General features: G+C 39.4%; 1 protein-coding gene across 7 annotated transcripts in view; it reads left to right on the plus strand.

Moving 5' to 3' along the window:
• cux2b (cut-like homeobox 2b) overlaps positions 1–15,584 on the plus strand; it is a 139,018-nt gene that overhangs the window by 53,058 nt on the left and 70,376 nt on the right. For 6 of the 7 annotated variants that reach the window (XM_057357597.1, XM_057357593.1, XM_057357594.1 and 3 more), the window contains exons 2-3: positions 7,861–7,971; positions 13,313–13,360. In XM_057357597.1, the coding sequence (XP_057213580.1) occupies positions 7,861–7,971; positions 13,313–13,360 (159 nt within the window). Of the gene's footprint in view, positions 1–2,055; positions 2,752–7,860; positions 7,972–13,312; positions 13,361–15,584 lie in introns of those variants that run through there. The other variant, XM_057357598.1, reaches the window with a different exon arrangement.

Genomic DNA, 15,584 nt, shown 5'->3' on the forward strand with positions numbered 1-15,584 from the left:
GAATATTGAATATGGATCTGTGATATAGAATGGGATAGAATATCAGTTGTGATATAGTATATAGATCTTGTCATTTAGAGTATAGAATGTGATGTGGAATATTGAATATGGATCTGTGATATAGAATGGGAATAGAATTTAAGTTGTGATATAGAATGTAGATCTGTGATTTAGAATATAGATCTGGAATATAGAATATAGAGTTGTAATGTAGAATGTAGGGCTGGGATTGCAGAATCTGTATTCTTGGCATATCTGAGCTAAGTTTGAGACATTGGATATGTTCTGTAACACTAGTGGAGACAGATGCGAGATTACTTGGATCTTTTTCTTACTAGAAAGTATTAGGATTTGCTATAAGAAGGGATTGAGATATTAAAGAGATGTCTCTTGTGATTTTTCTGTCGTCCGTGTAAACAAACGGCCCAGCCACAGCTCACGTGAGCGTCCAGCCGGGCCGCTTCCCTCTTTCCTGTTCCAGTCAGGAACAGATAACGGATTGTCTTCCATCTCTGCCATGGACACCGGCCAGAAACGGCCCTATCCTGGAGCTCACCCAGCGCAAAAAAAAGAGATGGTGTTGTTTTTGTCTGCGTCGGTGGGGGTGGGGCCGGTGCCAGTATTAATGCGGGGGCCAGACTAGACTCCAGCGATGGGCCGTATTGATTGTGTTGATTTGATTCATTGATCGATCTCTCCTCTCGAATGTGGCGTCTGAGAAGCGGCACTAATCTGAAACAGCTAAGGACAAATCTTCTGCCGTACGCACCAATGCAGGAGATAAGAGCACGTATGAAAAGAAACCACACTTTTATCTAAACCGTAGACTGACCTCACTTCGCCCTGTGTGTGTGTGTGTTTGTGTGTGTGTGTGTGTGTGTGCGTGCGCGCGCGCGTGTGTGTGAGCGTGTGTGTGTGTGTGCGTGCGTGCGCATGTGTGTGTGCATCTGCGTGTGTGTGCATCTGTGTGCGCGTGTGTGTGTGCATGTGAGTGTGTATATGAGTGTGTCTGTGTGTGTGTTTGAGTGTGTGTGTGTGTGTGTGCACGCATGCGCATGTGTGTGTGTGTGTTTGAGTGTGTGTGTATGTGAGTGTGTGTGTGTGTGTGTATGTGAGTGTGTGAGTGCGCATGTGAGTGAGTGTGTGTGTGCGCATGCGCATGTATGTGTGTGTGTGCGTGCGCATGCACGTGTGTGTGTGCACATGCACATGCGCATGTATGTGTGTGTGTGTTTGTGTGTTTGAGTGTGTGCGCATGGTTGGATAAGTCCTTTACTACACTGATGTGTATATTTGTGTGTTTTTCTATGTTGAAATGATGCATATGTGGTAGTTATAACAGACATGACATTGTGTGTATCAGCCAGCGGTCTCAACGAAGGGAAACTGGTTATTAAACATGCTAAATGATACTTATTCAAAAATGTAAAATGCAAAAATATTTGTGTGAGGTTTTGGTTTAGAGGGGTGTGGTTACTAAAAAACAATAGAAGTCTACGGCAAGTTCACACAAAGGTGTGTGTGTGTGTGTGGGATTGCATATCCGTATGCACAGTTAATGGTCCCGTTTGTGTAATCGTCTGGTGTTGTTACACGGTTGAACATTTTCTTGCTAAGTTTCTTTTTGTGTGTTTCTCTGTGCATCGATGTTCTGATATATGTCGTTTTATAACACACAGTTGTATATATGCATGCATAGGTAATGGTCCTTGTCTGCTTGAACCTTTTGTGTGTGTGTGTGCGTGCGTGCGTGCGTGCGTGCGTGTGTGTGTGTGTGCAGCAGGGGTTTAGAGGCAGCGCAATCACCAGGCAGAACAGAGTGGATCTATAAATTGATGGAATTCAAAGCCTGCAGCATCGATTACCATTATAACAAACAGCCGAGCCCAGAATGTCTGATTATTTTTAGACAAAGATTCTGTGCTCTCAGCAGCAATTCTGCTGATGCTGTCACACTCGCAGACATCTGCCTATGATTGCAATTAGATGGGATACAAAAAGAAAAATAATACCTCCATCTGCATTTTCTTCTGTTTTTTCTTTCTGTTCCCACCCACTTTTTCACATCAGTTTTGCTGGTCCTAACACTCTGTCCGCCGTTCCCACATGTCAGCTTTCTGTGCTGTCATCGGCGTGAGGTGCCATAGATTCAGCGCTGATCGATGCTAAAGATTTTTGTCCAGTTCTTTAGAGAATTTGAAGGTTATATCTTTGTGTTCTTTCTACGCTTTGCGTATTTACATATACGTTTTCATCGACGTCCCATCTGGTTATTATCACCAGCGACAAGCTCTCACGTGTGATTCAGTTAAGCACCGCTTATTGTTTTGCAGCTTTTCTATATCTCATTCCCCTATAGATGTGTTCGATTCAATGTCAAGTTCAAGCGTCGACTCCTCTAGCATCATTTGCATATTTAAAGGGGCGGCTCTGGAGAGTTTTACTCCGTTGCTCGTGCACATTAACGCCCCGGCCAATCAATTTTCCTCACCGGGCCGGGTGACACGGATGCTGGCCTCAGCAGGGTTGGTTTGGCTTAGCTCCGCCCCCGAGCGGTTAGACCCGCCCTGTCGTGGCATCCCAGAGGGAAACTCATCAATTACGGATGGATGTTTGAGTGGCACGGGCGTAATGACAGTGGCTCGATATTGACCCGGCTGCCCACCACAGACTGAAAATACAGACCTGATTGCCTTTTTCCAAACCCTTAAGACGTCGAACCTGACTGAAGATGTCTTGTTTTTACTTCAGGTGTGCCTTTTTTTCAATAGAGTTCAATGGTGACGGTATTTTTTTGTGGCTGTTTAGAACTGGGATTTGTTTTAAGCGAGCAGTTCACCCAAAACTGACAAATCTGGCAACGTTTTCTTTTCCTTACTGCTTATTTTGCTTTATAGATGCATGACTGAATTGTGGAACATGAGCGTTTTTGAGCTTTTGTTTATTATGATAGATGACATTTTTACTGCCATGCTCCAGAAAAACACACAAAAAACCACTGAAACATCATGGCAGTAAAGATTTGAATTATAAAACAAACGAATCGTGTTCTCTACTTCGGACAAAACATCATTTTGACACAGGAATGAATTATTTATGTATTTTATTGCTTTTTCTGATGAAATTCTCATAACCGTAACGCGTCCTGATTTGTCAATTATATGTTGTAATTTAAACGGATTAAAATTAAAACATTGTGAAAAAAAACAATTGGATGTTCTACTAGATCACCCCAAAAAATTATATTCATGTATAATAAAAATGAAGAAATAGTGGAAGAAAGATGTGTTCAGGACTGATGTTCTCATCCTCACAAAGATATTTACATTAAGTTTGATTTCATGTGACGAAACACATCTACTGGTACCTTTTAAATGGCTAACAAGTTAACAAATTACTTTATATTTTTCTAGTTAAACACTTTAAATTCTCTTGTCACGCTGTGTACACGACTTTTTCCCTTCTCATAACCGATACAGGTAGTTTTCCCACATTTAAAGACATTTTACATGTATAATATTCTATTAAAATATAATTCATTAATGTCTTATTTATGTATGGTTAATGAAAACTTGCTTAGGCATCATGGCTTCACTTGTTTTTAGCAAAAGATGCTATGAGATTGACAGTTTTAAATGGTTACGGTAATGAGAATTTTTAAGGCCTTTTTTGTAATTAAATTCGTTTTTTTAAACTGTCAGAAAAAGTTTTGAAATGAATGCCTTTAAACATATCACATCTTGTTTTTAATGAACATGAAGGGAATTTGTTGATACAAGTGTTTATAAGAAAATCATCTTAAAACCAAGATTTGGTGAGAATCGTCCACTTTGTGTTCGTATTACATGTTTTTTAAGGCGGTATGTTTGTTTTGTTTAAAGAATAAATGTCAGTGGTGATAGAGGTGCTGTTATGTTCGTCCGCGCTGACCGACAGCTTCACGCCACACTAAATATGAAGAACTCCAAATGTGATTTATGAAATGCATCAATTAGATTTTGTAGCATTTAACAAATTAAATCTTTTTTCATTCCATTTTAAAGAAACAGTAACAGAAAACATAGTGCACATTTTTAACCTTGATACAAGGTTGTGCTCGTTATATGTGATTTAAGACATGCTGTTACGCACATTCTGTGTGCCAAGTCATGTGGTGGCGCAACGTGTTAGTAAATGGCATCATTTTTTTTTCTTTTTAACAAAAGAACATGAATCTGGCTCGTTATAAATCTATGCATTTTGTTTTTCATAAGGCTTGTAAGCTGAACTCGTGTCAGTTCTGTGAAGTGTAATTGTCCTGCAGTAATGGTGGTGACTAACAGAGATGATCACCTGCTGAGCACGCTTGCATGAACAGCTGCAGTGCATCATGGGTAACAGTGAAACGAGGACGAAAGGGACTTTGGCAAACGCTGCTGTGGCGTCACGTGCACAAATGAACAAACATTAAAAACAACATGTAAAAGTGAGCCGAGGTTTGTTCTGTGAACGTGTGTGCAGGTTTATTTTCAGCTCCCGTTCATATCGCTTCTCTGAAGCGGATGAGTTTAGATGCTGCTTGTCATGCGACAGATCTCAGAAACATTCTTAAAACAAAAGTTCTTTCTTTATATGCTCTTATTGTTAGTGCTGCTGAAACTTAAGGAGAAGTTTCTATAAATGTTGTCTTAGCAGTCAAGTTGTTTTTTGAGTGTTTGTCCTTTTCCCTCAGACTTATGATTAAAGATTTGAAAAAATCTCTAACCGTAAGTTATAAACTTTGGTAAGTAATTTGTCACGTTATTTATGGTACAGACGCAAATGTTGCATCCAGTCGTGTCTTATTAATCGAAGACGTGATGATATTTTATTAAGCGATCGGACGTTTTTGTTCAGATACATAGCTTTAAAAAATGCTCGCTGTGCCTAAGCAAGAACAATTTTGCCAGAAAAGGTCAAATTGGGGTATTAAATGTGCTCAACTTTTCTAGACTTAGTCACTAAAAATGTAGCAGAATTTATGGAAGAGAAAAAATGGATTAAAAGAACAATAGCAGCAAAAAAACAGATGACATGTTTAATTCGAAACACACAGTCCTACATATTTATTTAGCATTAGGGTCAGGCTGTTTGGCGCACCTGCTCTTGTAGATGTACGATCCTTCTTTACAAACTACAAAGTCATCTGATAGCAGCACAAAACTTTTGTGTGAAGCACCAACCTGTTATTGTGACCTTAAGACTTCGGTTGAATAAAATCCAGAAAAGTTTGTTTTGAGATGAGCCTCATATGACTCTTTCTGCATCACTTCATGATGTCTCGTCATGTGTACATCCATCAAATAGTCTGCTTGAGCTTATGGAAGTTACTTAACTTAAAAATACGCAGAAAACCAGTCCGAATTTTTTTATGACGGAAGAAAATGTTGGACCCAGTGTGTACATAAATGTGGTTGACACAACGTGAGGTCATATTTATTTTTTAACGTGCGGAAATTTCAGACTGTATGTGCAATGGGCTTGAAATGCAAGTTTGAACTGTCTTTACTTAAAGGGGTCATATGACACAACGAATATTATGGTTTGTTTTAGATGTAATGCAATGTGATTTAAGGTTTAAAAACTCTGTATTTTCCACATACCGTGCATATTTGTATTAGTGTTTGGCCCATAGACGATGACATCGTCCATTGCCGATGGCTGACAGCCATCCCCCTGCATTCCGCTGCATGACACAGTTTTCTTCATTAGGAGGGTCTGCGGTGGTCCGCACATCCCATCCGCGTACGCATACAGCACATTCCCAAGACAAATGTTGACAGCCACAGTATGACATTCTGCGCATGTGTCGAGCTCGTCCATTCATGCTTATCCGCAGTTGAGTATGATTTGGAAGCTGCGCGAGACGGAGACGGATGTAGAAAGTGAACGCAAACAGTGAAACGTAGTAATGCGCTCACGTTGTGTGTGTGTGTGTAAACTTGTCAATGACGACCTGAACTGTGCGCATCCGCAATGGCAGCGGGAAACATCAGTGTCGCGTGACCCGCGCAGTTGACTTATCACACACACACAGTCTACACTGGTGGGCTCACGATCTACTCGTCTTTCCACATGAACTAACAACCGGAAGAAATTTACAGGTCGTACATGTGCGAGTACTTGTGAAAAAAAATCATGCTGTCTTGAAAACTGGTCACAAAATGTGTTTTAGTCGCAATTTGGAGCACTGATATAATTGTTTTTAATGTTTTGGCACATGGCCATCTAGCAAACTGAACCCCCGCCTCGCCCCGCCCCCCGATGTCATCGTCCATTGCGATGTTTCACTGTAGGCATCGTCCGATGCCAATTTGGTAGACATCGCCCAACCCTAGTTTGTATCTCCTCTTTGCTCCGCCTCTCTGAAACGCGCAGGTTTTTAACAAAGCTCATGGCTCTGAAAAGCGAGGTGTGCTCTGATTGGCCAGTTCACCAGTGCGTAGTGATTGGTCAAATACTGCAAGCATGTGAGGGAAATGTAACGCCTCTTACCATATTCGGAACATCAGGTTCCTCTTCATTGTACTGACACCTTACTTGCGTGTACATTTGGGCGGTCTTAGTCAAATCAGACCACCAACTGACGTAGATTTGTGGGGGTGTGGCTACACGAGGCGTTTCAGGCAGGTCTGGGTGAGCATTCGCCTTTACATAGAATGACTCTTTTGTTCTCACACTTTCATTTCTGCTATTTTGCGTGTCTAATACATGCATGGGCAACTTATAACACACCTTAGACACAGAAAAACACGTTTTCGCTCCATATGAGCCCTTTAAAATAAATTGCCCTGCCATATCTTAAAATATGTCATTGCCATTGATTTGTCTGAAAATGCACACCATTAATGTTCTAAGGCATTTTAATAAAAGCGACTTAAATAGCCTAATTTAACCAAGGCGTAGTCTTGGTTTAAGCTAAACCCTGTCTGTGAAACTGGGCCTAAATTTGGAAAAGCATCTAGACAGCGTTTCAAAACGCAGGCCTTTAAATCTGGGGCTTCTGTCTTCAGGAATTCTTTCTCTCCTGTTAGATAATCTTCTCAATTGCCTTTAAGTAAAATTACAGATTAATTAAAACACACTGAATGTCATTTGACGTCATTGCTGCAGTAATTGAAAAGCCCCATCCTCTTTTTTTTTAAGTTTGAATGTGAACAGAGAGAGCTTTGACAGTCAGATTATTTCAGCGTGACGTGTGTCTGAAAGAATGAACGCTGTATTACCATAGTGCGAAATTCAAATCAACATGGTAAAACCGTGGTACTGTATGTTGATGGTTTTGTCTTTGAAGTTGTTTTTGCCATGATCAGTTTCGTCTTGATGGGTAAAAACGATACTGGTGAATATTCTGTATTCACGTACATGTGCGCTCTCTCTCTCTCTCTCTCTCTCTCTCTCGCTCTCTCTCTCTCTCTCTCTCTCTCTCTCTCTACCTCTCTCTCTCTCTCTCTCTCTCTCTCTCTCTCTCTCTCTCTCTCTCTCTCTCTCTCTCTCTCTCTCTCTCTCTCTCTCTCTGACTGTGTGTCTCTCTCTCTCTCTCTCTCTGTCTCTGTCTCTCTCTCTCTCTCTCTCGCCGCACTCTCCCATGACTGTTGCAGAGGTATTGATTATTTTGGATTCTGATTATCTAAAAGGCCTTCTGCTACTGTAGCCATTGGATTTATTTTGGTTTAATTATTAATGGGGCTGAGTTTACAGTAAGCAGTCTCTCTCTATTAGATCATGATGGATTACACGCTTAATATTCAGCAGCGTATATTTATTTATGTATGTACTAAGCTGTGTATATAGTGTTGTCAGGTCTCTCTAACACATCTCTCTCTCTGTTGTTCTCTGTAGAGGGAGCTGAATTCAGTAGCGGCACAACTAGCAGGCCGACAAGAAGAGAGCGAGGACTCCCATAAGCACCTGGTCGAGCTGAGCCGTGAATTCAAGAAAAATGTGCCAGAGGTGAGAACTGGGGTGTGTGTATGCGAGACGTGTTTAGAGCTGGTTTCATAGATAAACACTTTAAAGGTGTTCTGAAGTGGTGACCTTACTTGAGGTGACCTTACCCCTTCTCATGCCCCGCCTCTTTTCTGGAACACCCATTTCTGTCAGCTCCGCCCATCCCTTATACTTCTTTTTGTATCCACCCTCAGCTTACTCCCAGTTGTTTTGTCCCCCTTATGTCTCCGCCCCTCTTTTGTGTCCCCTCCCCTTTCCCTCTTGGCTCCTCCCCACATGACTCCTGTCTCTGCCCCTGTCATACAAACTTCCCCTGAGGAAAATGTTATTGCTAAGAAGTTGCTCTTTCACAGTTCAGGAGACGTGATGGAGTTCTCAGTTGTTTCATGATCAGCTTTGGCTAAAATGTTTCTCATAAAAAAACAGAAGAAAATAAAAAAGAAATAAAAACAGAAATCAAGCGTATAGCGTTAGTTCTGGCAGGTCATGTGAGTCAAGCCCCGCATCGGCTGATCCTCACCTTCCTATAGAAATATGACGCAATCATATAGATTCCGTTTAAATTTCATTCATCTAACAGCAGCTCATCGCGTTGCTCAGGGGCAAATTACCCTCCTCCATCCCCAGCTCCACTTCACGTTTTCAGTTGGGACTCGACTGTTATTCCTTTTCACAGTCTCAATTACTTTACATTATGTGTTACACTTAAATGTCATTAAGAACTAATGACATATGCTTGTTCCGTTCTGTTTACCCTAAAGGGGGTTTATCGCTGCGCTCCCTGCTCTTATTCATGATGGCTGTCTAGAACAGAACCATACCACCAATCTAAACTGTATGGTAATTGTCAATCATTTTTGACGGTAGTGAAGCTGACAGAAATATGGAGGTGTAAAATGAACAGTGTTGGGCAAGTTATTAATTAAAAGTAATTAGTAATTAAAAAGTAATTAATTACTAGTTACCAATTACATATTCAATTGTGTAATTAGATTACTGTACAAATGACTCTCTCCAAAAAGTATTTAATTACTTATTACTAATGACTTTCTATAGCCTACATCAACCTTGATTAGTTAAGTGATTCAAGGATAGACATGAAACGGCTCTTAATTCATTCAAATAAATAATATTAAACTACATAAAGTAGTGTTACTAACTGACCAAAGTTTACAAATGTGAGAATTATACATTAAAGCACGGATTTTAAAGTTAGACTTTGAATTTTGATGTCAATTCCACTATTGCACACAGATATGTTACATAAAGTATTGAGTTTAATTACATCAGAAGTAACTGTAATTAAATTACAGAAAAAAACTAGAGTAATCCCTTACTTTACTTTTTACAAGGAAAAGTAACTAAATTACAGTAACTAATCACTAGTAACTAGTTACACCCAACACTGAAAATGAATGTAGATTGTAAAGGTCAAATAATCTGTATTTGGGTACATTTGCTGAGAAATGTTTGAGTTCATATTGAGATCTTCAATCATATTGACTTTTGACTGCAGACGAGACAAATCTGAGCTCAGTTTGACACATAGTTGACATCTCTTCTGAACTCTAATGAGACATTTCTGACTCTTTTTCTCAGGAGAAATATTTGAGACGCAGATGAGACTTAAGCAAATGTTTCCATTTAGCCTCATCGACGTGTTGGAGATATTGTAAAAGATCTCATCTGTGATTTTTCTTTCTTAATATTTCCCTCAGTATTATCATGGCGATACACACTGTAGATGTAAATGAACCCGACTGGAGCATGAGAGATTTTTCGGTCGTATGAAAGAGAGACTTGAGTGATTTCTCAGTCAGTCTGTCACTCCTCGAGTCGTTTTCACTGGAGACATAAAAACCGATTTGTCCCTCCAGCATCCGCACTAATACTGTAACACAGTGTATCTGGAGTTTTATTGATGTTAGTTGTCACATACAACCTCATATCTAACAGAAGAGTCAGACGGCAGCGTGTGAGCTTCCAGAACACTCACCGAACATTCAAGAAGAAATCATGGAGGAAACTCTTTCTTAATGTCTGTCGCTCTAATCGGAGCTCTTCAGGTAAAGGTGACGACGAGACGAACGCTTGTCACGCTTCTCTCATTATACACGCTTTGACATTTTACATTTTCCCCGTTAGTTTCTTTCGGCGGTCGAACATGAAGCGTCATCAGACCTCTCGACTGCTCGCTCGCTCTCTACTTGACACAAATATCATCAGTGACAATCTGAATTTATGAGATTAGAGAAGCACATCTGAAACGTTCTGTTATTGAAGATTGTCACGTAACTAAAGACAGACAAAGCTGAGAGATCATTTCAGTGATAGATTGACAGGTTTTACTGTTGTGAAGTTATCTATGACTGAAGGTTAAGATTAAAACAAGCGGTTTAGCGAGCATTTATGATAATATTGAGAGACATATAAAATAGTTTAGACTTGTTTCTTTTTAAAGTCCCTGTGAAAAAAAAAGACAATTACATTTTTTCATGAAATATTGCAGCGTTTATTGTAAATAGCTTATCAATGTGGGTCATTCTCCTTTTAAAATTCGTTTGCCCTCATAATCTTCAGTTAAAATCTGAAAATTCACTTCTGCCCTCTAGTGACTATCCATCTCAAATAACCCTAAATTAGACGGCTTGGGCGGAGCATCCGTTAACTCCTCCCCTTCAACTGTCAGTCAGCTGCAAGATTGTTGGAGCCTTCTGTGAATTTGGTTAGAGATGTAACGTTAGGTTACACATTTGCCCTATTCGTACAGGATTAGTATTATCTGGGGACCTCTTGTGATTTATAAATGACCTCCCCACATCTGTATTTCATGTGGCGCATTCGCACGGGATAAATGAAGCCTGTGATTTTATTCAAATTTACGGACTTATTTCCCGGATGTGACGGCAAGGCTTTGCGTATAGTTTGTATAGCCTATAGTTGTATGGTGTTTAATGATATATGACCGTACCTGTCAGTGTTTTAGGCCCGTGATTGTGAACCGGACAGAAGATCACCGCGATCGTGGGTCTCAAATGTTACGAGAGTTTCCATGATAAATAAACAAACGGGAGACTCCCGGTAACTTATGGATATGACCCAGCACCCGAAATAATACCAAAACACTTCAAAACAGCCTCCATTATTCGCAAACGGTGAATAAAACCTTGAAAAATGATATATGAGCCCGCCAAATCACAGAGATCCTGATTCGCACTAATATTATCACAGGACCTCGGTGTTCGTCAAAATATGGTAGGTCATTTGTGGGGGAATTTTTACTTTACAAATCACAGACATGGCCGATTCGCACGGGCTTAAGATCACAGACAACCTCTGCAATTATTACAAATGACTAGAGGTCCCCGGGTAATACTAATCCCGTGCGAATAGTGCTCAGGGCACATCAAGCGATCTCTAACAAAGCAATAGTGATGCAAAAAATGTTGCACTCACGTAAGATTGCTGCGCCATTTCTATCGGATCCAATATTGACGGCACAGCACTGCTTTTTCATTTTAGTCTCTCCACAAATCCAGCGTCGACCTGAGCCTTGTTCACGAAGGAATCCACGGTAATGTTTTACCCACGTGAGCTGAAACGTCTTTAAAAATAAACTTCAATCACGCATTACTAATGTGGGAATCCGAAGGAAGGTTATGCAGCGACTGTGTTCTTCCACAACCAGGCAATGACTGCACAATATTGTGCGATCTTTAACAGCATGTTTATTGTTTGGTCACTCTATCAGGTTCCGCGCCACTTGTGTTACTTCAGAATTGTCATGCGTGAACCAGTGGGCGGGGCTAGAGAAGTAGTCGTTGATATTCTCCTGTGGAGGCGGTGTTCAACCTATCAATGACGTCATAGACAGGTGCATTCCAGTACCTGGCGTTCGCTGGGCCTGGTGTCAATAACAGTTGTAATCTCAGTAACAAGGGCGTTTTCAGTTCTGACACTTACAGGATGTTCGTGTGAATACGATTCCCTCTTATATAACAAAAACTCGGGTTAAAATTGTGGTTTTAATTCATGGCATTTTTAAAACAAACAAAAATAGCATTTACAGTAATTCACAATGAGTGTCTACGAAGGGTTTTAAAGCAGACATGTAAAGTGCTTTTATTAATTCATCTCTATGCAATGTGTGATATTTGAGATGTGACGTTTCTAAATTGTCCTAATAGCAGTGCCGGATCAACTTCTTGTGGCACATAAATACTTAAGTTATGTGAAGTTCTCCAGTAAATCTAATAACTTAATTAGTTTGTTTGCTGTGCTATTTATTCTGTAGTTTTCTTCAGTTAAAGTCTCTCGTCTTATAAAAAGTATTGTGCTGGTACCATGGTACATTGATGACATCAGATGGTAAAACTATGGTTTTGACACTTTAATAATACTTTTGTGTTTTTAAAGGCAGACTGCTCAGAAATGTTCTTTTTAATACTATAAAGTGTATAGTGTGTTTTCATCATGTTCACATATGTTTTCATGAACGCTCAATCTTCAGGGTAATAAATTTAAGAAACCACAAAGTATTTTCTTATAGACTGTTTCATCGGACTCACATGCCTGGCCCGAATTAAACCTCCGGTCTGTATTTAGTTATAATATGATTAATTCTATATGAAGAGTTTGGTTCCAAAATGAGATAACTCATAAAGTTTTTTTATTGTGAATTCCAATTAATATCAATCAAACTGCATTTTGTTTGTTTTGATTTAAGCCATAATAACAAAACAAAAAAATTCAGCTAACTAACAGAATAAAACACAATAAAAACATGATTTTTGAAAAAGTTTAAAAACAGAGTTATGTCATTTAGGAACCAAACTCTTCATATATAAGTTATACTAATTTAGTTAATTTATATGAATGTTTTATTGTATGTTAATTGTATTTCACGACATTAAAACTAGTTATTGATTCTTTGCGGAGGTCTCCCGGAAGTTTGGCCACATAACGTTTGTTTATGATGTTGCCGCTAAAACCGTCTATGTGTGAAACATCATTTGTGATAATATTTCCAAATGATATTTTAAGTCAAAATCAAAAGAAATACTGATTCTCAGTGATGATTCTTATTAGTTTTTTTGTTAATGTAATACAGTTTATTCAGTGACTAACAGTAAATGTAGGACAAAGCCGTAAAATGACTTCAATGCAGTACAACAAATTTGTTTATATATATATATATGGCTTCGTCATTAAAATGTAGTGTATTTGTTGTACTATGGTAATACGGTTCCAAATCCTCCTAAAATAAACGACATTTTATTTCTTTCATTTGATTAAAAACATTGAAAATATGACCTCGGTTTTGTCTGTTTCTGTCTGTGTTCAGGAGGTGTTGGAGATGGTTTCTCCTGTTCTCAAAGGTTTCCAAGCTCAGGTGAGTTGACTTTGTGGTTTGAAATCCATGTTTTGTTCCACTTTTCCAAGAGATGAAATGGAGAAGAATCTCTCAGCATCACGTCATCTGTATCTGCTCACCCCACACACACTCCTCGCTGTATTGACTGGTATCATTTTCCCGTCAGACTTAAGTAGCGTCTCTCCTCCATTAAGACGCAGGAGTACTAGAGTTCTGTCTCTCTCGCTCTCTGTCATCTGTGTAATGGAGCACTCCTCGTTCCTTCTGACACGCTCCTGTCGAGAAAGTCATCTGATCTGCTCTCAAACCCAGCGCTCCAGCCATTAAACAGCCCATCGTAAATCACATTTGTGATTCTCGGCTGTGGTCCGCGCACCGCAGGTTTTCCAGGAGGGATTTCATGAGTTCAGGAATGTTGTGCTGTGTAGGAATGAAGAGTTTGGTGTTTTCATGGTCACTTGGGATGATGTTGGATGTGTACGGCCATGTGTTTGGGATTTGATGCTCATGTGTGTCAACAGTTGTGTTTGACCCATCGACGTATGACATCAATGTATTGTAAGAGCGATTTGATGCGTTGTCTCCCATCGAAAAAATACTATAGTAAACTCTAGTGAAATTCTGAGATACTACAGTCCTTACCATAGAAATTAAAGTATACTAAAGCATTTACAGTCATTACATAAATCATTATACATTCTAGTAATCAGTATAAAATACTACGATTTACTATAGTAAATATTAAAGTATGCCAAAGTATTATTACCTATAGTAAATTGATAAACTGTAGAATACATTTTCAAAATATAATTGCTATAATATACCACGGTAAACTACAAATTACCACACTTTACTGTTAGGAAGTATGCTCCAGTATTTACTTCAGTTTGTCAATTTACTATAGTTAATTCTACAGAATACCTTTGTGTACATCTACAAATTGTAACAATTACTATAATATACTTTAGTAAGTACTATAGTAAATTGTGTAGTACTGAAGAAGTATTATTTACTCGTTTATTTCTATAATATACTATGGTTTACTATAGTAAATATTAAAGTATACCGCAGTATCTGCTATAGATTTTTGTATTATTAACTAGAATAAATTGATAAACTGTAGTAAACATTAACAAAGTATAATAATTGCTTGCCTATAATATACCACAGGATACTACAATTTACTACGGTTTACTATAGTTAATACTGAAGTTTGCGACATTATTAACTATAGTTTGTCAATTTAATATTGTTAATACTACAAAATCATGTCATATAAGTCTAACAATTACAATAAAATACTCTAGTATACTACAGTTTACTATACTAAATACTAAAGTATACTACAGCATATACTTACGTTATTGTATCTTTAACTCTAGTATTGACCAATTGCTTCACGTTTTAAGACTCTGTCTGAGTTGCATGATGGGTAATCTTTTCACTTTTGTTTCGGAGAAGTTTAACGTTGAGAGTAAACTACACGAGCGGATTTCAGTGTGTAGGTGGAGTGTGTGTTTGTGTGTTTTTGGTCCCTCGGAAGCGTGCGTGCGTGTGTGTTTTAGGTCTCTCCGGCCCTCGTTCTCCACCCCTCTCCTGCACCGCACTTTCCGGAGGTCCCCGGTGGCTCGCGGACCCCGTTCGTGGCACTTTTAAAAGAGAAATATTTCCTTTGAAGTGTTTGCGACGTGACAGGTTTCTCTTTTCGTTTCATTTCCACGCACCCCCCCCCTCCGCCTCGCCTGCTAATTATCGTTAACCAGGCGGCTGATTAGAAACACGTCGACCTAGATTCCCCACCCAGGAAAGGGTTAATCCTCGAGCCGGTGACTGTCATTGGTCGCCTCTTTCGTCTTCTACTTTTCTCTTCTCGAGTGGAAGAGAGCTAATGAGGTCCCGTCAGAGCCGGGGAGAGGTGTTAATTTGGCCTATGAAGTGGAAAGGAGATTAAGGACAGTAAGAAGTCGAGTTTACAGCTTAAAATACATCGCTGTCCTTATTAATCCAGCGGCCCTGAGAGACCAGCCGCACTTTTTGGTTTTATAATGAAGAGTGTCTTATAATGAAGGTAATTTTAATAAAATTTACTGCGAGAGGTTCGCGTACCACGCTGGGTGTCTTAATAGTGTCAGACGCACCTTTGGGTTCTACCTCTCTCTCTCTCTCTCTCTCTCTCTCTCTCTCTCTCTCTCTCTCTCTCTCTCTCTCTCTCCTTCTCTCTCTTTGTCTATCTGCCTCTCCC

The sequence above is a fragment of the Triplophysa rosa genome, linkage group LG17 (assembly GCF_024868665.1).
Source record: "Triplophysa rosa linkage group LG17, Trosa_1v2, whole genome shotgun sequence".
Taxonomy (NCBI): domain Eukaryota; kingdom Metazoa; phylum Chordata; class Actinopteri; order Cypriniformes; family Nemacheilidae; genus Triplophysa; species Triplophysa rosa.